The sequence below is a fragment of the Phaethon aethereus genome, assembly GCF_964289735.1.
Source record: "Phaethon aethereus genome assembly, chromosome: 3".
Taxonomy (NCBI): Eukaryota; Metazoa; Chordata; class Aves; order Phaethontiformes; family Phaethontidae; genus Phaethon; species Phaethon aethereus.
This window is the reverse complement of record NC_138576.1, coordinates 84,911,486-84,934,109: the sequence shown is the minus strand read 5'-3', so window position 1 is coordinate 84,934,109 and position 22,624 is coordinate 84,911,486. Positions and strand designations below refer to the sequence as shown.

General features: G+C 49.1%; 1 protein-coding gene across 2 annotated transcripts in view; it reads right to left on the bottom strand.

Annotated features, from left to right (window-relative positions):
• Positions 1–9,589: 9,589 nt before the first annotated feature.
• The window catches only part of SLC35F3 (solute carrier family 35 member F3), a gene marked incomplete at both ends in the record, with an annotated part of 180,951 nt that continues 167,916 nt past the window's right edge, over positions 9,590–22,624 (bottom strand). For both annotated transcript variants that reach the window (XM_081998292.1, XM_081998293.1), the window contains 5 exons: positions 9,590–9,834; positions 11,046–11,135; positions 12,845–13,037; positions 15,177–15,302; positions 21,505–21,724. In XM_081998292.1, coding sequence (XP_081854418.1) covers positions 9,590–9,834; positions 11,046–11,135; positions 12,845–13,037; positions 15,177–15,302; positions 21,505–21,724 — 874 coding nt within the window. The remainder of the gene's footprint in view (positions 9,835–11,045; positions 11,136–12,844; positions 13,038–15,176; positions 15,303–21,504; positions 21,725–22,624) is intronic.

The window sequence follows — 22,624 nt, the reverse complement described above, 5'->3', positions numbered from 1 at the left end:
GGTTTTAAGGTGAGTAGAGGTCACTACAGAAGTAGAATTTCAATTATGTTTTTCTGTTGAAAAGACTTAATGTAGAAGTAAATTTATACTACAGCTTACTTCTGACCCTTTTGTGCTCAAGCTTTTGTGAAGAAAGCTTTTACAAGCATGAATATTGAAAAGAAAATGGATGTTAAGTCTCAAGACCGAAACATGGTAATAGGAAGTGTCAGTCGTGTTTTAGATTTCAAGATTTATGGTGCATATAACGTTGTTTAGTTACTGCATTCACGAAACAGAGGGGATAATGTGATTATATATAATTAATCACAAAGCCCAAATAGCACATCTGGGATATTTGTGATGAATTGTTTCTTCTTTAATGACCTGTAGCCCAAGAAATACTCACTGGAGACAATTGTAAATAATTCTGTGTAATGGATATTATGGAAATTTAGTGATCTGGTTTTAGAAAGTGCATGAATAGAAAAAAAGAGGTTTATCTAATACATTTTTAATGGCAATATTTCCATTTGGTGAAACTGCTATCATAAGGAAGTGGATTTTGTTTGTTGTTGTTAGTTAGCCAATTCAAAGTATCTATCTTTAGTCCTTTCCTTTTGGGAAATGTGCCCGGTAAGTAATAAATGGGATATTTATAATAGCCAGGCAGAGGCAAATGTTCTAGAAAGATGGGAGGCTGAAAATATTCCAGATTTGTTCAGTGTGCTGGTTACTACAGTTGAAGCCATTGAATTACATTTCCATTTAGCAGTTAGTGAGATAGATGTTAAAGAAATAGATGCCTGTATCCCACTGAAATTGTAGCCAGCGATGCATTAAAGTGAATCGTGTGGAGTTTATACAGTGATTCAGCTCTTTTGTGCCTGTTCTTGTTAATTGGGATACAGCATTGTGTGTGCTTTGCCTTCCAGTTAACACCTAACAGATCTCTTGTTACCTACAGCCTTACTTACCCCATATTTAATTGAAATTTGCCCAGCAGATTCTGGGTTGGCAACCATAATGATTTCTCCTTTCGTTTTGGAAGCAATTAGCATGGTACAGGTGTCCCTAGGACTGATCAAGCAAGCACTCCTTGATGTACTATAGCTGTCTTCAGCATTGTACTTGTACCAGGAGCTCAACTGATTTGTTTTTCTTGCATTGAAAGATTCTGATACATGATCCTTATCCATAACATCTTTTGTGGAACTGAATTTAAAAACAAGTTTAAAAGCAATATAGCCCTGTGTCCAACTATTTATTCTGCTGGAAATAGTAACAAAATCTTACCTGAAGTAGCCTGGGACATTTTCTTCCATTGTTGAGGACCAAGCAGTTTTTTTAATAAAAATTAAAAAAAATATGTAGTGCGAGAGAATCATATCTGCTTCTCAGATGTCCGTTAAGGAAGTAACTCTGACTCCTTTGGTCTTACAGTGTTCCTTGTTATACCTGGTGAAAAAATAATTAAACAAAAAAGCACAGAACAATCACAATGATTAATTGTGCCTGGTTTTATTATTAAAAAAAGGAATAAATTAAGCAAAGAAACCCCATGACTGCAAACAGTAATCAGCTCTTTCTGCTCCTCTTTGAAAATGTTTTAACCAAGATTGTGTAAATAGTTGAACATCTAGCATTTCTCTGAATGGACCTCTTGAGATCCTGTGTGACCAAGTTTCAGATTCTACTTTCATCCTTTTACTGGCTAAAGGCCCTCATGGGTTACTCTTTGCAGCAGTGTCGGCTTTGAAGATGCAGTCTGCAAAGACAAGTGTAGAAACACTCTTTGTTCTGATGGAGGAGAAGCATTTTTACATCTTTATTGTTTAAAATCTTCCTTACGTTGCTCTTGAAGTTATTTTTATGGTTTATTAGGGTTCAGTGAGACTTAAGTTCTCTTTCAGATGGGTCCTTTTTTAAGAGAACAGGTAATTTTTATCTTTAAAGTAGATTTTAAAAAAATCTTTTACAAACTAAATATCCTTGAAGAATTGGGCTTCAAAGACCACTGACTTTTTGAGTAATAGTTTTCTGAGCTTTGTAAAGGAAGTGTAGACAGTTAATGAATTCCTCAGTTAATAATTAACGAGTTCATTTAATACTAAATGATCTGTCTATGTTTATAAATAAAATTTCTTTCTCTTTACATAACCTTGCATTTAATACCAAACATTTGCAAATAAAGATCTGAAAGAAGCATATTAGATTCTAAACATTTGAGAAATTTATACTGTACTTTACTTTCTATGTCCTTATGCAAAGCACTGCTCTTCATTATTCCATAAAGGCTTCATGTTGAGTTTTACTTTTATGAATTTCCTTTTAACAATGATGTGTTTAAAACTTCCTTGGATGAGTCAGCAAAAATTTAGGTTTTCTAATGAATAAAGGAGTGTATGAGGAGAAAGAAAACTGTTTGGCGGCCTTAGCAAATCAATTTTCTGAATCCCTAAAAAATGTGCATTATCGTGCTATTTTTCAGCTAAATGTGTGTTGGAGCTCTTACCTTGATTTCCTTATAATGCTGTCTCTCCTGGGTGTCATGATGAGCGTCTCTTGCACTAGGGAGTGCCAATGTGACATGAACGTAGAGAATTAAGCACATGGCTTGTGACACCGAGGGAGAGGCAGACGCAGAGGCTACCACAGCTTTCTGCGGTAGCCCTGCACGTATCGGAGGGCTGGGTGTGTGTGTTCAGCAGGGAGCGCTGGAGGGGATTTGGCTAGGAAGGACTAAGCAGTCTGCGCAGGCTGGTATGGAGACAGAAGGAGAAAGAATAGACAGAACAGTGATTTTTCACCTTCTCCAGACCTCTGTTTAGTGATCTGAAGCCTGCTGAGAAAAGGCTTGCTTGTCTTTGTGACCTCTCATGGACAGCAGTAGAGTACTCTGTGGAAGGCAGTCTGAAAATCACTAGGCTACCTAGAGGAGTGGCAGTTATGATGGGGAAAAAAAAAATCCTAACAACTGGAGGTTTAGGATTCTTTTAAGGTGATGAAGTCATTTAATTATAGGCACTTGTTTTTGATGCCAATATTCCATTTTTGTTAAGTTGTTAGGAAGGAAGAAAACAGAAAAAGGATTATTTTTGGAAAAGCAGGCTATGTTAAGGCAGGAAGACTGACTAATTCTTACTCTTCTGTTGGTTCCTGATTAGTAATTCTCCAAGCCTACGAAGGACGAGACAAGCTTGCTTTGCAGCAATGTTGATGCTCAGCTTTTTGCAGGAAAGCTAGATGGGAAACTGAGAATCTGCCTGTTCTACAGGCAGACTCCAATTTTCAAAGCTATGTAAATGGAAGAAGAAAACTCATCTTTAGAGTTTCATTTGGATGCCGTCACATTTCTGTGGCATGTTATGTACTAAAAACAAAGAAGTGGTTCCTAGTTCTCTCTGAGACTGAAACACATCCTAAAATGCTTTATCAAAAATCCAGCTGCATGCTTGCATTCAGGTGTTGTATTTAATAATCCATCAGCTGCACTGATTACCTTATGTTCACTATAAACATTGTCTGGGAAGCGTAGGTTTACTGTACCAGATGGGATTGCTTACACATGCACAAGGGCAACATCTTCTCAAACATGGTGAGTGTTTGTTCCCAAGATCAATATAAATTTTCTTAGCAGCCAAGCTAGCAAGTGACATGCCTTTGACCGGATCCAAAATCACAGAATGAAAGAGAGATGGTTTTGTTTACAAGTCAGGAAGGCATTTAAAATATGTAATTGGCCAAAAATCACAAGGAGATTGTTATGCAACTTACTCGGCTGCTGTCATTAAAGACTTGGTGGCTTCAGAAGCCAGAGGAACAGTGAGACCTATTGCTGGGAGACAGCAAAGCTATGTTCACTGGCCCATAATGTATGCTCATCGCCAGCAGGGCAGGAATTCCAAGCTGAAGTTCACATTCTGTAAGTTCTTGCAAATCCTGCTGCTTGGACCTTGCTGGAATCCAGCTCTTAGGTTTCTTTTAAGAATCTTTTAAGCGTCTGGGTCAGTCGTGGGTATGTGCAGAAGCTGGAGTTTGGCGTAAATAATCCACAGAAGTTAGCCAAGGCAACCCTCCTCTATGGAAGGGCAAAGGAGAAGTCTCAGTCTCACAGTAGTCTTGGCCTTTCATGTTAAAAGGAGTCTGAAGGATGGGTGATGTTCCACAAACTCATCTTGGCCCTTTGTTTGAGAGGAAGCACTGCACTTAGATTTCTGAAGAGTTTCTAATGAGGCTTCTTACCAAAGAAATGAAGCTACTGTGGATCAAAAGAGAAGGCTTTCTTGTGAATTAATAACTGGTTAGTGAGGCAAGAAACAGAGAGCAGGAGTAAATTATTGCTGTTCAAAAGGAGAGAGATTACCAAAGGAGCTGTGCTGAGACAAATCTTCTTGTATGTACTCAAAAGATTGGTCAAAAAAACACATTTATTGATCATACCTTTTTACTGATTCAGGAGATTGAAGACTAAAACTGAGAGAGAATCTCTCACTGTCATGTGGCCAGGCAGCAAAATAGCTGGTGGCATTCAGCATTAATAAACAAAAGGTAATGGATGTAGTGAAAAAGTCTAAAATACATGGTGAGGGGCTCCGAATTAACTGTTGTCACTCATCAGAAAGATTCTCAGTTTGTGGTGGATAACTGTTGAAGCACATCTGAAAAGATGCTCTGTAGGTTGATTGCTGTTGTTCCCAGTCAACGTACTGATGGCTGTCTTGAGATGTTAGGTGGACTGAATCTAGAACTGGAGGGAAACTTGGAGAGAAGAGCTGGAAAACTCTTTACAGTCTTCTGAAGAGATCATCTAGTTCAGCAATAGGATTAAAGAAGTGTCTCTATATCATTGCAGAGAGATTGCATTTAACAGGTTCTTAAATACACTACTAATGCGAGCTCCACAGCCTCCCTTGTATAACCCTTTTCCAGAACTGTAACTCTTAACTCTTCTCATAAGTTGCACTCTTCATTACTGAGAAGTAAGTTGGTTGCATCCTAGTGTATCTGCGATGTGGATGGAGAAATACTGATCACCACCTTCTTTAGAATGATCTTGTGTGTGTATAAAGATCCCTCTAAGAGTTTCAGGTAGAAGAGAAAAATAGGAGGCTTCTTATTTTCAGGAACATTAATTTCAGCTACTGGTCCTGCCCTCAGTAATGTGATTTCCTCTTAAAAGAAGATTTTTAGGCTGCAGGTGGGCATCTGTTCATTTGACTTCCTTTTTGATTTCACAAGATCTTTCAGGTCCTTTTTTTTCTTATTTCCTTTTTTAATGTTCAGGACTTTTAGATAAAGTGCAAGTTATCATGAAAATGCCCTAGAACATGCCAGCTAAAGAAGAAAATCTAATTGCCTCTCTTTTAATAACGATGAGATAATTAAACTCATCCATCAAAATCTATTACTGTTGGCAGTTTCTGCAAAGACAGCTTGCATGAGGACTAGACTGTGAAAAAAGTTTCTCAGCCTTGGTCTTTGCCAAGAAGTAGCTCAGGTTTGGAGGCCTTGCAGGACTCTCTCCTTTCTGCAGTACAAGTCAGGGACATGGAGCCAAACTCTCTGTAGTTTATGACTTTACAGCGTGTGCACAGACACCCTTTCTTCAAACTGGAGTTGCAGCAATGGGCAGATGGCATCTTGCCCTGGAAAATGTTTCCCAAAAGGCATTTCTGTCCTGATCCCATCAGCAGCTCTTCTGTGCTCCTACTTCACACCAGCTGCATTGCTTCTCTTCTTTCCCCATTTCTTGAAGAAACCCCCAGTCCCAGCCTGCTTTCTGAGTCCATGTGGCCCAGGTGGAGTGACCTGTGCTATTCTTAGGGTTTCTGAAGTGCTGGAGACCTATGACATCCTTTTCAGTGAAGAGAAGGGGTGTTTCACCTGTGTTTCTGTTGTGCAGACTTGTGATTTTATTCAGAATATGACCCAGAACTATGCAAGTGGATTCGGACTTCTGTATTCACTGCATGGGGAAACCTTCACTTTCCAGTGGGTTTGCAGGCCTGCAGGTACAGTAGCAGAAAGGTTTTTGACCAGAAATGGTGTCCACCTGCTGATGTTACCTTCCCTATAGGTTGAAAATACTGTCTGTATTAACCCTGACCAACTCAATATTGCACTAGCTTTGTTACAGAGCACCCTGGAGAGCTGGGGATGAGTGACTTGTCCCCGGACTTACAAGGAGACATTAATTCAGCCCCAGAACTTGGTGATCTACAGGGCCTGCTACTCTACCCTCAACCCCCAAAACAGTAAAGCTACATGTTGATTTCAGTGTCTTCTGTTCGTCTGTTGAGTATTGTGGTTTGATTTCTGCCTTTCATAGCTATTTTCTATATTTTCTGAAGACTACTTATATGAATACAACCATCCAAGACAGAAAAACAGGAGAAGCTTTTTAAAATAAGCCCAGCTCTGACTCATGTGCTGATGAAAGGCTTATGCAAGCACTGTGGAGAACTGCAATAAAAAATTATGATAAAGGTAGCAGAAGGAAACAACTGCAGACAGCAGGCCAAGGAGAAGGACGTGCAAGGGAGGGGGAGAACTGCTGTTTCTTGCTCGGATTCCTCACTGCTGTATTGTGCAGCAGCGAAAGTCTGCAGCTGCAGTGAGGTCTGGTGATTCTATTTACTCTCCTGAGATTTTTTTTTCAACTTGCTGTTTTAACAAGGCCACTGGATCGTTACTGGTTCCCCCCCATTGCTGGAGGAGCCAAGACACCTTGTGAGGGCTAAGTCGGGGCAGAAAGCTGACGATCCAGGTCAGCCCGTGAGCAAGGGTGCACGCTGGTGGCTGGAAGCGCTCTGTTCCAGTTCCTTTCATTCCTTTGCTTCAGATCTGTGAAACTTGGGCACTCACAGATGTACACATGAACCCATATGGACATGCTGCTTTCTTGACGTTCTCCTAGTCACATCCTGGCCTTCACTGTCTGGAAGGTTTTGCTAAGCAGCTGCTTGCCATCAAGTCAAGTGTTTATCCTAAGGACAAGGTCTTGCCTGGAGAAATATAGATAACTTCATCTGATTAATGCATCTATGTGTAGATTAGAATTTCTTAATGTATAAATCTCGTTTACTCAGCTCCCACTCAGGAGAGAGATTGTAATAAAGTGCTGTTTGAAATCCCAGCCTGTGCATGTGTTTATCTTTTTGTTGGGAAAGATGAGCCAACAGAAAGTTGCATCTGGTAAATCACAGTTTTACTGATGCTCCTATCCATTTTGGTGCATGAATTTTGCCACGATCTGTACTGAATGTTAAAAAATCTGATGCTGTTTTAGTAATAAGCACATTAGTTGCAGTTTTTAAAGTGGCATGTAGGGCCTTTTGGATACCTACCAGACTGTATCAAACACACAGGAAAATGGAGTGCAGAGATGACAGAAGATGCCACTGATTGGGACTATGGAAAATGGAAGGACTCATTGTACATTCTTCCCTGGCCTTGCCTCAGACAGAGGGCTTGGGGAGTGGTGTGGGGTACTTTGACGAGGACAAAATGATAAGCTGGAAGATGCAGTAGACTCTAAGCTGGGAGCTTTGAGATCAAGTCTCTGTGTCTGCCCTTCAAACCAGTTATTAGAGTTATACCTGTGCTCCTGTCCTCTGCCTTACCCTCCCCTGCTTCCCAAAGAAATAGATTTAAAAATTCAGGTGTGTACCACTGAATGGGACAGCGGTTCCGAGCAGCTTTCCACAGCCTCAGATTTTTGCTTGTGTGTGTAATCTGTGTTAGCAAGGCAGGCTTTAGTGTCCGTGTGGCCATGAGGAGGTATGTGGGGAACAACACACAGCCTGGACTACAGCGTAGTTATTAGCGTACAAACTCATGCCCCGTCCATGGCCCCTAAACACCTGTTAGCGTATGCACGTAATGGCTGCTCACTGATGCTTTCAAAGGAAGGTCAGCTTTTCCTTTGGTCTACTTCTGCTGGAGATGTGTTTCCTGACTGACGCCTAACGTCAGCCCTCCAGATGGATTTCTCCAGGAAGTCTAGAGCAGACTTTGCTGTCGAGGAGAGTCTGGCGAGCAGTGCATCGGTTGCAGCCTTGGTTGCTTTGATGATTGTGGCTGTCCTTTTGGATCGCTTTGGCCAAATACAACCCACAGTAAAACTGGAATAAAGGTGCAGTCAAGAGAAGTAAACAGATAGCGCTGACCGAGGCTGAGTTTAAAATCTTTTATTATTTAGCTTTGCCAAACAGATAATGGAATCTGAAGTTGATTTGCTAAAATGTTTTAAAGTGGATGCCACCCCTGCCTGAGACAAAGAGGGCCTCAGTGGCAGCAGGGACCCTTAGGCTATGGCAGCAGTCCAAAAAAACACTTTTAATTTTGTATGCAACAATGTAAACTTCAAAAATAGTAAACTATAACCTTTCCCCCCCCCTTTTTACATAGCATGTGATCTATCACAGATAGAAATTTAATGGCGAACCAAAATCGCGTAAGTAAACATCCTGGTGCTTACAAGTTTCATAAAAAGTGTTACATTTGATGTAAATATTTTACATTTTTAACTCTTAACACTCACAATTATGGAGTAAAAGCAACTGGCGATTCACCCCCTTAGTCCGTGCTCTCAGACTGTACATCGGCAACCACGCTCTTGCCAGCCCCTTTGATCATTTTCTGTCAGATTGTCCCACTCATGACCAAGACTTCCCCTTCCTCACACTGGTGTTAATCAAGCGCAGCTCCACACAGGGGTAAAACCTGTGCAAGTGAGAAGAGAACCAGGTCTCCTGCACACAAACTTGCAGTCCCCTGGGCCCCGTGTTCCCACAGAAGCCATGGCACGTATGGGAGGCACATCCTGATGTCGGCAGGAATTTGGGGTCCCCCGGGGCTGCAAGTCTGAGCCCTGCCATTGCAAGCGTCTTATGGCGGGACCTGGTTCTGTGTGGATAAAGACAAGAGTTCTGTAGAAGGCACTGGATTTCTCTTGCATGATTTTAAACATGGACTACAGTCAAGTGCAGAATAAGGAGATTTGGGCTCTAAACTGCTTTCTCTCTAGTGCTTTAGTGCAAGCATTTTTAGTGCTTGAAGTTTCTCCCGGTTGCAGCGCAACGTGTGCTCATCTACATAGAATGATCTCCAAACTTCCTTCCTTCCACTTTTCCCCCCCATCTTCCCATCCCCAAAAAGATTCCCTTTTGGTTCCTTGAAAACTTTCAGAGTACAGCTCTGGTCAAAAATAAACGTGTGATGTAGCATAGCATTTGTCTCTTTTAAATCACAGTGTGCAATGCATCATTCAGTACCTAATGTTCAAAACGTCTGCCCTGCTTTTCGTGAAAATCATTCTTTAAAATAACCTATGCAAATATATTTTGACTATATATTACATTCATTTAAAAAGAGAAGAGAGGTTCTTGGTTTGCAGGTTTTTTTTCAGTGTACTACTTAAGTGGAAGGTCTGATGTGAAAAAAGTACAAGCAAACTGGACATGCCAAGACTCGATGCCTTAGATGGTGATCATATCAAAACTGTACAGGTATGTACACCATGTTGGACAGGTGTGCTTCTTCCCAAGAAAAGACCTTTGCATCATCATATATAAGGTTAACCACAAAGTTTTGGTAAAAAGAGCATTTAATGAGCAAAGGACGACATGGAGGGGCGAGTTCTCCGGCTTTTGTTAGGCAGTCCTGAAGCAATGTCTCCATTCCCTTCGGGGATTTCTTCCTTCTTCCGGACTTTGAGACGCGTGAGGAGCTTTATTACCCAGACGTCCCATTCCTCTGGCAAGAGCAACAGGAGGAAGCCCAGGCCAATAATGATGATGGCAATTACTCGGACGCTGTTGAAGACAATTTCACTCGTGTAGTGATCAACAACTGTGTGGGACATTGAACAGGTGTTATTAAGAGGGACAAAGCAGTAGGGCAGTATTCCCTTCCCTCCCGCTCGCCGCCCCGGCTCTGAAGGCTGGCTAGGGTGGGAGAATGTGGCCATAGAGGAGATGGTGGCAGGGAGCCTACCCTTCCTGCCCGTTTAGCACGCAGCAGGGTACGGCCCCCTTCAGAGCAGGCAGAGCTGGCCTGTGGGCTCAGGGTGCAGAGGGGGACAATGCCTGGAGCTGCAGTTGTCGCCTGCAGCAGCATCACCTGCCTCGCTCACCGACAGCACAGGAACTCCGAGGTCCAGCAATGCAGAGAAAGGGGCATTTCCCTTCCCCGGCACAGCAGCTCCTTTCTGCACATTTCTCTCCTCAGCCCGACTGCCCTGCTGAGTAACCAGCCCTGCACATGCCGAGCCGTGCACGCTCCCGGGTGCAGACCGCGCCGTTCGGAACGGAAGTCTGCCAGGGCAGCCAGCGGCGCCTGGCTCGGCGTGCAGGGTGTAGTCAGCACAAAGCTGGGAGCTGCTGCCTGTGCCATGGCACCAGTACAGCACACGGGGTTTTAGGAGCCTGGTTTGAGAGAGGTGGTTCTGGTTTGGGCCAGGTTTGCCTCCGCGCTCCCCTGCCCAGCCCTCTCGGGCTCTGCAGTCTCTTGGCCTTCACTGAAGTTCAGAAGACTGACAGTGTTCCAGACCGTGCCCAGACCTGAACCATACAGTGCTCTTGATAAACACCTGCACTATTATTTACCGAGGCAAGCAGAATTACTAGTACATATCTGCTCTAAAATGTAAGCAATTTTATTTGTTTCAGTTTAGTGTTAAGCCTGCCTTGAAGAAATCATTAAGAATTGATTTCTGCTTCGTCCATGTGTTTTCATTCCAGCCCAGAGATGGATGACTTCAAATCTACTTTGTTTTGCAGTATGCAGGCTTCTTTGGACAGTGGCTTAAAAAGCAATTCTAGAGATTATGGATGTTCATGTAATATTGTACAATACATATTTAACATGTGTATACATTATTATATAATATCTATATTATATATTATATATATTATACATTTTTAATCAGTGTCATCTCCGTAAGTCTTTGAGATAAGATGCAATACATGTTTGATAAAGCTATTGGCTTTTATCCCTGTTGTGTGTCTGAAAGGCCACAGATTTAATGTATTCATTAACATGCAAAAGACAGAAATTCTTACCCGCATTCACTGGGACACTCAGTACAATTCCAAGTGAAATCAAGGTGGGGTATGTAATAGCAATCCCAAAATTTAGTAGAATATTGAATGCTGAAGAAGGAAAAAAGAACACCTTTTACTGCAGTGAAGCAGAGGGAACATCCCTTCAAACATTCACGCTTTATTACTCCCTCTGTATATTGTTCAAATAGAAGGCATAGTAACTTCTGTTGTTATTCCTGGAAGATACCTATGGGCAGACGTCTGTCTGCTGCATGTCCGTCTGCCTGAGACATTGCTGTTTCTGGGGAACCCTATGTCCCACAGGAGTCCAGTGGCAGGATCAGGTGGGTACAACCTGTCCCTCAGTGTAATGTGCAGTGATTCCCACTCTCCATACCAATCCACTTTGCCCTGCTGAAAGGCCAAACCCTTTTCATCTGGGCGAGTTCAGCCAAACAGTCGCTTCTGTTTGGTCAAGCATTGGAACAGGCTGCCCAGGGAGGTGGTGGAGTCACCATGACTGGGAGTGTTCAAAAAACGTGTAGACGTGGCACTTCGGGACATGGTTTAGTGGGCATGGTGGTGTTGGGTTAAAGATTGGACTTGATGATCTTGAAGGTCTTTTCCAACCTTAATGATTCTGTGTTCTGGCTGGATACTTTTTTTTATAGGAAAGCTGCCTCCAGCTGCAGGTGGAAGATGCTGTAAGTCTAACCATCTTCCAGACAGGAACTTGCTAAATATAATGAAATTATAATATCATTACAGCTGAATGATTATAATATCACTCCATTGTAATACCATACACTGTCCACGGAGTGTATTACGACAAATTAATGATTGCTTTGGACCAAATTCACCCTGGTTTTATGGTGATTAGCTTTAGCAAAGTCAGGAGTGCCTTGCCAATACTGAACTTGTCAGCAGCTGGGGCTCTGACTGTCTTCTAGTAGTACCTACACATTGCACACCCCAGCGATCGCTTGCCACAGAAACCTTCCAGTGAGTCCACTGATAAGTAAACTGGAGGTTTTTCTAGAGTCAAGTGTTTTGACTGCTCAGGGAAAAAGGAGCTGGGACTCAAGATAGGGATGGAGAAGGGTTATCTCCAGTAGAAATGAAAGGAACGTTTTAGGAGATGTGATGCCGTCATCCAGGTTAGGGAACAACTGTGGCAGCACAGTCAACACATCTAGTTTAACAAGGAACAGCATCACATTTCTGGTGACCATGGATCATTACAGTTTGGATTTGGCATCCCTCCCAAGCTGGGTTCCCCTGGTGGCACAGCAGTGGCAGCAGAAGAGCAGAGTACCATCTACCAAATTCCCATCAGCGCTGTGCAACGCTACATTTTCAGAAGTTTCCTGCTTTTCAGGAATAGCAATTAGCTATTACTGAAGTCAGCAGAGGTGCCAGAGGCTGGCCTTGACTGGCCTGGCCTAACCTGCTTGCTTGGGGGATACTGATGAGCCCAAGGCAATGTCCTGCCGGCGGGGCTGCTTCCTGTCACAGCCCGGGCAATTGTCGCTTCTCTCTGTCAGGCAGAGTTCACGAGTAGGAGTTAGGACAAGCTTTACAGTTTAGTCCCACAGCACCTTCTAATGGTAGCCACAATACTTTTGAGTATTAACAGCAGAAGTGGGGTCTACATTTCCACCTAGGCATGGGCCCTCTGCACCATTTCTCAAGCTAAAACCTAGGTTGAGAGGAAGGGAAGACACCTCCAGTATGTCAGTGGTCTGCAGCTTCCACCAGCTGCCGGTTTCTGGCACCCTCCTCCACCCCGAGCAGTGCGGGGGCCCCCATCTACTCACTCAATAAGAGAATCGAAAATCCGCAGAGGTTTCCCCAAGGAACAATGTCGAAAGAGCTCCAGTACTCCACTTTGGTAAAATAAAGGATGACAGGAATACAGGTAACGAAGAGGACATTGAAGACAGCTAAGACAGACAGGAATAAGGCAGCTTCTCCAAACTTAGCACTGCCCAAAAGAAGTTTGAATAAAACCTACAAGAGGAAAACACATGGGTTTAACTCTCTGGCACCGCTCCTCTGGAGGGCTGGTGTCCTGGCTCCAGTGGCTCCCGGCATCCTGGCCCGCCGGCCCGCGCGTGGGGCCGAGGGGCTGGGTGCTGAGCAGTGTCAGTCAGCACCTGTGTGGTGATGCTTGCCAGACACCTGGGATGGCTGCTCGCGAAGGTGCGGCGCGCACAGCGCCGGACCGCCTTCCCCTGGGAACGCGTCCCCAGGAGGCAGATAGCACAGCAGCAGCCCTGCAGCCCGGCAGCCTGACTAATAAGACCGCAGGGAGGGATTTAGGAGCTTTGGATTGTTAGTGGGAGAAGGGATAAAGAGAAAACGAGGGACGCGAGCGGCCCATCCGGGGAGCCTCCGTGGATGGATCTGGTCTGGGGTCTGCATCAGTTTTCCACCACGGGACTGCAGAGGAGCCGGTGGATACCGTGGGCTCTGGCCGCAGCTTTCCCCTGCCACGGGCTGCAAACCAGGAGAGCCGACGGACTCTCACTGGTTTGTGCTGGGATGGCAGGCCCCCTCGCCAGTGTCAGTTGTCTCTCCCCTTTGCCCACCCTGAGGCCCGCAGACAGGTCTGCAGGGCTGCCATGGCCCCGGGGCTGCCGCCCGCTCCCGCCGTTGCTGGCCAGCGCAGCTGCGTTGCCGCTCTGCGTAACGGAGCAGAACGTCCCGAAAGCCACTCACTCCTCGCTTGCCACCCGAGGACGGCGTGTTGCCCCGGGCAGGGCGGGCAGCCGGCACAGGCAGACGGAAGCGTCCATGCCTGGGGCAGGAGGGAAGGTGGAGGCGGCTCTGCCTATGTGCCCGCAGGTCTGCCTGCCCCCTCGGCCCGCGCAGCTGGCGGAAGCCGAGCCGGGCTGCGGAGAGCAGGGGCAGCACGGCGGCGGCGGCAGAGCGGCCTTTGCTGCAGCAGGAGCGGCACAGCTCCGTCTGCCCTCGCGTGCGGGCCGCGCTGCAGAGCAACGCCCCGCCGGTGCCGCCACCACCATCACCTCCCCGTGCACGGGCCCCGGTGGGGCAGCCCTGAGAGCCCCGTCCCCGCAAGGAGCAGCGGTGCCATGGGAGAGGGGCAGAGCTAGGGTCTCGCCTCGGATAACCCTGCCTGCCTGCAGACGGCTGGAGAGCCATGGCGTTTCCTCAGGTCTGGAGGGCCACATCTCCGGTCTTGCAAGAAAATGCTCTTTTGGAGGGGAGAACTGTATGAAACTTCATGAACTTCCTTATGCAAGACACAGGCTGATCTGAAAAGCTGAGCAGAACGCGTTGCGGCACCGCACTGAGGGACACAGGCAGATGTTTCCCAGTTTGGCAGCCCCCCTGATTGCTTGTGTTAAGGCTGCAGGGCTTGCCTGGCCAGCTGGCACCCGAGGACTGGTATGGTGCGATTCATTAGGCCGGAGGGAGATGTCTACGCCTCATCCCAGTCTCCACATCCGAGTTGGGGTGGGTGAACCGCACCCTACAAGTGCTGACTCCTCGCCGTGGACTGCGACTCAGCGTCATGAGCAGCGCAGAGGCAAACGCACCTACGTGTGTCGGGCTAAGTGAAATGGCTCTCTGCCCAGCAGAGAAGGCTGCATGTCATCTTACATATAGTGCAGCTTACTCAGCTGGTCAGGATGAGACCTTGATTCATAGGCATGTGCTTTGGATTTTAAGCAGGTGATTATTTCCATGATTGATAAGCAATACTTGAAGCCCAGTGTAGGCTACACATGCCTCTGAAGGAGGACTGGTGAGGGGAGGTAACACAGTGACTTGAAAAAGAAGCTAAATCTCTGCAGGGCACTTCCAGAGTGACTGATTAAATCCAGCACCAATGGAAAAGCAGCCGCATTTTTCAAGAAGGAGGGACATCTGCAAGTCCTCCTGTGGGCACTGGAGAAGACTGTTCCCAGGAGGTAAGAGTTTTTGCCCTAAGTGAGGGCAGCCATCAAAGCAAGGGAATAGCTGAATGCAGCGTTGCAGAGTCTGTGTGTTTATGGCAGAGCCCCTCTAAGACGAGCACGGGGCACTGAACTGCATGAAGGTTTGAAAGTAAGACAAGAGCAAAGTGAGTGACGAGGGTGATGATAGGCATCTTTCTCAAGGGGAAGACCCCGGTGTGCTTACCTTGTAGAGAGCAGACATTGAGGCAGAGCCCACCACCAGGGCTATCCCAATAACGGAGTGGCTGTGAAACCCATCAGCGTACGTCATCATAACTATCCCTGCAATAGCAAATATAGCAGCCACGATCTGGTTGGAGACAAAGAAAGAAAAGAAGAAAGTGTTACTGGACAACCCCCAACATGGAAAAACAGGCGAGCAGCTTTAAAGGAGGGGGCAGTACTTCTGCATCATCTGCTTATGTAGAAAACCAGCCGCAAGCCCAGGCCGATACCCGCGCAGCCGATGCCGCCTCCCCTCCAGGATTCCCGGGCTGCAGAGAAGCTGCAGGCAGAGCTGCGAAGGGGCGGCTGCCCCGGGGGGTGTGCGGCAGGCCAGACCGCAGGGCCCGGTGTCTCGGACTGAGCTGAAGGGGGGATTTAATCTCTGCCACTGAGGCTCCCCATCTGTGGGTCCCTGCAGCCTGCGTGTGACAGTAATACACAAGTAATAATTCCCTGGCGCCTGCAGGAAAGGCTTTGAGTCCTGTGGAGGTTTTGGAGGAAAAAGGTTTTTGAAATAAACAGGGGAATAAAATTCATGCAACTGCTTTCCAGTTCAGACGTGTCATTTCAGAGAGTAGAGGGAGGTTTAGGCAGCCAGCCAGGCCCACGGCAATGCCCGAGGGGGGTCATCCGAAGGGAGGTGGCATTCAGGGATGTAGGGGACAGGCTGCCCCTGGTTCAGCAGGGTCAGCAGGAGACCCCAGGCTTCTCTGGGACTGTCCTGCCGGATGCCTCAAGCCTCTCCAGGTGGTAATTCTGGGGTGAAAAGAGCTTTCTGCACACTCCATGCTTCCTGCTCTGCAGTGGTGCAAGGGACGCACTGCTTAGACCACATCCCCTTTGGCTGCACAGTCATGGTAACGCTTCTAAGATGTTTAGGATAAATGAGTTTATTCTGACCCATAGCTGGGTCAGTGCCAGCCAACTGTCTCCCCTCCCAGGGTCAGACCAGGGTTTTAAGCCCCATCCACAGGCTGCAGCTGCCTGTGCATCCAAGAGCAATGGCCTCCTTTTACCTTTCCTGTCCACCACCAGAGATGCCGGGGCGGCTGTGCAGATGCAGGGGAGGGGGACAGCCTGCGTGCCAAGCTCTGCTGCTGCCTGACGAGCAAGCTGTGGCGGGGGGCACCCCTTTACCAGCGGCAGGTCCCCATCCCGGCAGCACCAGCAGCCACTTCCCTGGGTTGAGCCGGGGCTGGTGCCAGGCGGCAGCTATAAAGCTTCCACAGAGTCACGCAGCGGGTCCCTCCTGCGCGCTGACCTCAACACCTCCACTTTCCCCTCACAGAAAAATGCCCCATTCTTGCAAATGGGAGCGGATCTATTTCTCCAAAGGCATTGCTGTAGATTGCAGGGTGGTGTAAGGGTAGGAAAAAGCCCCTGTCAGCAGAAGCTGACACTGCCTGGAAAATGCAGCTGCTAACAGCATCTCAACAAGAAGGGGCTTGAGGCTAGAAATTGCTGTACTGCTGTTCAAGATGCTGCAGAAGCACAGCTTCGGCAAGCTGTGGAGGGGCAGAGTTCCCCCCAGCTGCTCAGCCCCTCACACAGCCCAGCTGAGGGGCAGCAGGTTCTGAAGATGCCTCAAGCAGCCTGCAAAGGCTGGGTGTGCACGCTGCAGGTCTGGAGACGTTCAGGTATGGCATGTTGGCTTGCAGCCCCGTCGGCATCAGATCTCTCCACACACAGCTGTGGGGCATCATTTCTTGGTGGTGGTGTAACTGGGCCTTACGATCCTGGACAGGCTTCTTCTTAAGGCAAGGAGAGAAACCCCCCCGATGCATGGTTCTGCAGCAGTGTGGGGCTGTTTCAGATAGGCAGGACTGAAGGAGCTCAGGAGTCCTCAGCAGTTCTCTTACGTCAGCGTTGCCAGTGCTTGTCAAATAAAAATTCAGACACTATGTGTGGCTTCAGAAGCACAAGAAAAAAGGTCACTGAATGAGACTAGCATGGGGCAGGTGCAGGACAACAAAAAAGAGATTTTTCTTCACCCAACATACAATTCAGCTAAGGAAAGCTTTGCTGTTACACACTTGTGGTTGTGACAAGTTTGCAAGGATAAACTCATGGAAGAAAAAAAAAATCCATCAAGGACTATTAACTACAAGAACATCACTTCCATCTCAGGAAGTCCTTGAGCCTCAAATTGCTGGAGGCTGGAAAGTCTCACAAGGAGATACCATTGGAGGCTTTTCCTGTTTAGACAGATTTTTCTAGGTGTCCATTACAGGCAGCTGCTGGAGCCAGGCTCCTGAGGCAGACGCACCCTTGCTCTGACTCAATATGGCTCTTTGGGAAGCTGCAAGATACATGGCTGGGGCTCATCTGAAAGATGGCAACTCCAGCCCTTCAACATCACCTGTGCTACAAACCAAGTGACAAAGAGTGGAAGTTGCAGCGTTTCCTGAAGCATCTGCTCCAGGCGTGGCCGTCTCCCATCCGAGATGTGTGGGACTTGTCCAGCCTTCACTGGAGAGCTGGGGGGAGAACCACAACCACAGGTCAGGCTGGGGCGAATGGCCGGTACCTCCATGCGTATTGTCGAAGGAAGCCCGCCTGAGCCCCCGCTGGCAGCAGCAGCCCCGTTGCAGTGGAAACTCGGAGGGTGCATTAATGAACTGCAGAATAAAAAGGATCCAGTTTTGCTTTCAATGTCCGGGCTGGCTGACTCCAGAGCACCTCCCTGGAGGCTGGGTCTCTGCCCGGTTGGAAAGGAAGACTATGATTTGGGATTTGGTAGTATATTTATTTCCACTGGCAGGTGTGCTTGTCTATATGTATGCAGGAGGTACTTGCAAGTGATGTTTCTCTTGAATCCTGAGCTGTTTTATTTACTGCAGCATAGAGGGAAACACCAAAGAAGTCAAAGATCAAAGCGAATCAATGCAGTCTGCAAACAAGTTTTGCTGGGGCAGAAGTCCTTGCCTCTTCTATCAGGCATGTCATGAGTGTCAGATGAGTCTTGGCCTCACCTGTCGACATGCCAGGCGTGTCACATACGCTTTCTCCGGGAGCCTTTCAGCCTGTCTATCAAGCACGTCGTTAGCAGCGGTGACAGGCTGCTTGCACCGCACCGCACCACGGCTACCAGCCTGCGGTTACTTGCGAATGCCTCGGCACCGCAGGGCTTGCAGAGGCAGCGCTTCAGGCACTCACAGCTTAATGAAGACACACGTGTGCCTTCTCTGGAAGCAATATGACAGCTCGCAGCCCAGTTGCCCTGGGCACAGTGACAGGAAAGGGGGAGAAGTGCAGCTTCGTTACAGGAGATGTGGGCACTTGTAAGTCCCTGAGTGGCGAGGGTGGGATGTTGTAGCTTGCTCTTACCCTTAAATTCCAGCCAGATTGTGATTTAAGTGCTTGTAGAGCTAGTAGTTGCACTTCTGAAGGCCAAGTAGGATACTCGTACGTTCCTAAACCCCCCTGAGCCGCTGCCTTTCTCACCTGGCCTCTCCTCCAGCGGGTGTGAACTGGGACACCCAAATGTGTGGGCAGAGCTTTGCGGCAGCACTGTCCACCCTGCTGCGGTGCCAGGGCGACAGAGCGGGAGCGTGGGAGGGCTCCCGCTCGCTGCAGGGCACAGCACTGTCTCCCCTGCAACCTCATCTGCCGAATACCCTCTCAAAGGGTCAGCAGCTCTGACACAGCGTGGCCCTGAGGGACTGTGAGCTTTGGGGTTGGCTGTGTGCTGGCTCACAGTCCCTAGGTCGCTCCCGGAGAAGCCTCGGCGGCTGTCCCTCCTCCTGGTTGCCAGCGCCAGGAAGAAGGCTTTGTCTTCGGGTTCATCTTGAGGCTATCCCCCAGCACGCCAGGCAGCACCACCCTCCATGTCTGCTGCTCTTCACAGAAAAGGGAGATAAGGGGGAAGAAAATGCATCTCGCCAGGAAACTCCACACTACATCCCTCTGCAGACAGAAGCATCCTCAGTGCTCCTAGGGTGGCAAGTGAAGCTGGGCGGCAGGACTGCTGCACTGCCCCACGCCCTCCAGTCTCTGGTGACAAGTGTCTCCTCGCTCACATTTTGTCCCTGGTCAGGATGCCACATCTACCCAAGAGCGAATAGCCCAGTCCTCCTGCGAGCCCCTTCCTCCTGTGCCCAGGCCCCTTGCTGGCCCATCACCGGGGTGGGAGGTGGCCATGTTCCTCCTTGGGCATGGAGGTGGCTTCTCAGGAAGCCCACCCTCACCCCACCCACCACCCCTCACCAGGGCCAGGTGCCATGCTGAGGAGCTGGGATGCGTGGCAGGAGCATCCCATGGCCCCCACCGCCCTGGGCCCTGCTCTGGGTCTCTGCTTCATTGCTACTTTCCCAAGGCAGGGCTGATTGATAAGAAACGAAAGACAGCTGGACATGGCTGAGGCCACCACTCGGGTCTGCTTCCCTGCTCCCTCCACTCCTGCCCCTTTGGGAAGGTGGGGATCCAGAACAGGATTTGTCCCCCGGTGAATGTCACCCGCCATGGCACAAGACGTAGCCTGGCTGGAAGCCATTGGATAGTCCCTGACCACCCTGGCTCTTCATGCATGGCCATGCACTGAGGAGAGCATGAGAAGCATCTTCGCTCCAGTGTGTGTGTGCCCGGGAGGGTATCCCTATGCACAAATTGGCTTCCTTCCCCCAGCCCACAGCTGTATCCCGTGGTGAGGGACTGCATGTGCAGACCAAGGAGCAAGCTGCAAGCACGGGAGAGCAGCCCTCAGCCCCCGACACACCTCCACTGCTGGCATCCCACCAGCACTACAGCTGACAACACCACAAGATGGCTGAAGACCACAAAAATACGCCTTCCCCCCTCCCCCCCCTCTTCTATGCAAATGGCCAGCACGGCCAGCTAGGATAACAGCGACACTGCCCTGCCCCAGCATCATTGCGGGATACCCTTGTTTCTGTACTCAAAAAACCCAGTTAATTTGTTTTCAGGGTATGGCTACCTGGGCAGGTGGGTGGGCAAGCACAGACACCAGCTGGCCAGGCTGGGCTTTTGGCAGATATGTTTTGCAACAATCTCCAGAGCAGCCTCTTGGCTGCCAGCACCGCAAGGCTGGCCAAGCTCTCCTGCCAAGTTCTCCTGCTGGAGAGGAACACTTCCCGAAAAGTTAACTCTCGGATGCTCCATGCAGCAAGGGCTAACAGCCTCTTCTGAGCACTGAAAGCATTGCCCAGGTGGGTGAGCAGAGAGCTCCTCAAATGGTGGGCAGAAAATAGGTATTATTACCGTTATTGCTGTTAATATTAATAAGTGCCTGCTGGTGCAGTGAGGCGGGAGGGACCCACTGGTGCCTTTTCCTTGCAGTTATTCCTGGCCCTGGCAAGACCCCCTTGGCCCCAGCGTGGTGGGTTGGCCATCCGCCGGCACTGCTGCCAGAGGACACCATGTGCTGAGGATGGCAGCATGGCAGCAGTGTCAACAGGGAGCTGCGGGGTTTTCCGATAACCCCCCCGCCCACAGCTCTGTTGCCGCTGCGGAGCGGGCGCCCAAGCGGGGTGTCGGACTAAGGGTGTAAGCAAACAGTCGGGGTGCCACCAGGAGAGCAGCCCAGGGGAAGGGGCCTGCTGCCCTGCTGCCCGCCGTGCTGCCTGGCCCCGTGCCCGCAGCTGCTGGCCAGACACAAGTCCCCGTGCGCCAGGGTTACACCGGTGCTCCACCAGCGATGCACGCACACGCGCTTCGGCCACGGGCGGGCGAGGGCAGCCCAGCTCTCCTCTCTCCTCTCTCCTCTCTTCTCCTCCTCTCCTCCTCTCCTCTCTCCTCTCCTCTCCTCTCCCAGCCTCTGCTGACTGACATGGGTGCCAAGGAAAACTGTGCCACCCTGCAAGCCTGCTGTCGCGTGTAGAAAGGTGAGTGCCGCATTAAATGCACAGGCTGGGACCAGAAACGCATTGCGTGCAGCCGGGGCTTGCAGGAATGTGCAGTTAGAAACAACTAGGTCTGGTGCCACAGCTGGGGAATAGTCCCTCGGAAGGGGCCAGCAAAGGCTGACTCCTGTCCAACAGCGACATGGAGATAGCGAGCAGTTATCCTTCGTGCCACGCTCCGGAGTGAGCTACCTCTTTTCTGAAGGAAACTGTGCAAAGGCAGCAGGCTGGGGGAGACTGGGGGCTCTGGGAGCCGCAGGTGCCTGGGCAAGCCGCAGGAAAGGACGGCTCCCCGCTCCGGAAGGACTTCTACGCCCACACAGCTGTCTGCATGGGGTGCTGCTTGACTCAGCCGGCGAGAGGGAATGGGAAAAGTAAAGGCAGAAGGGTGAGGGGGAAGAAGGGAGACAGAGATAAGGAGTCACTTACCCTCACTCCCATGAACCTGTCCCTCAGAACGATCCATGAAAGCAAGAACACAAAAGCTTTGTTGCAGCAGAACAACACGGAGACATCCGTAGTGTTTATTTTCTTTATTGCATGTAAGTAAAGGTAGTTTGTGAGTGTCCAAAGAACACCAAAGGGTGCTGCCTTGGTAAAAAACACCTTCAAAGTCAGGCCATTGTCTCCAAAAAATCGGCAGCACTCCCTAGAACAAGGAGAGAAAGGCAGCATTATTACACAACACAGTCACAGTCTGCAGCAAATATAGGGATTCGTTTCCTTTCTTGCTCCTCTTCTTTTCCTTTTGGGAAAGAGTGGCACACACCTTAGAGAGGAGAAGAAAAAACAAGTTTCAGCATCTGTTGCAACAGCCGTATGAACACGCGGGGGCTGCAAACATAGGAGGGACAGCAACGAAAGAATGAGAAGAGAGGTGAAGCCAGGATGTGAAACTTCACCTTTGCCATGAGTGCCTCCCCAGTGGACGTGTTGAAAAAGCGTGGGGTCATCCTCCTCCTTTCACCCCTGTGGGCACCGGGATGCTGAGGGGCCAGGGCTGGCAGCAAAGCCCCTTGCTCCCCACTCCTGCTGCAGCCCCGGGACGCTCCTGTCCGTCTGTGATCTGCCCTGCAGCGCTTGGAAGGAGCCTCACGGGAGCCCTGTTTGGGGTTTTTCCACCCAAGGTGTGGGACCTGGCTCAAGCCCCCCTGCATGGGCAGGAGCAGGAGGAGGTGGCTGGCAGCTGGGGCGAGGATGTGCACGGTGGCACCTGGGGACGTGCTGGGTGAGCTGGAGCAGCAGCGTGGAGTCAGGAGCTCCACGTACAGGCGGGCGGCAGCCAGGGCAGGTGCGGCCCTGGTGCGGGAAGAAGAAACACCCGCGGTTTGTTTGCGTCCTGGAGGTGCTGGCAGGCAAAAGGGGTGCAGCCCGGCTCTGGGGAGACAGCGGGCAGGGGCTGGGGTGGTGCTGCAGGCATCACGTCCGCGGAGGGGCTGCGAGGGGAAGCCTGCCTGCAACCCGCTTCTGCCGGGCAGCAGAGCCGGGAGCTGCCGGCTGCGCGGTCTGCATGGAACTTCCACGGCGCAAAGAAGGAACGCAGCGGGCT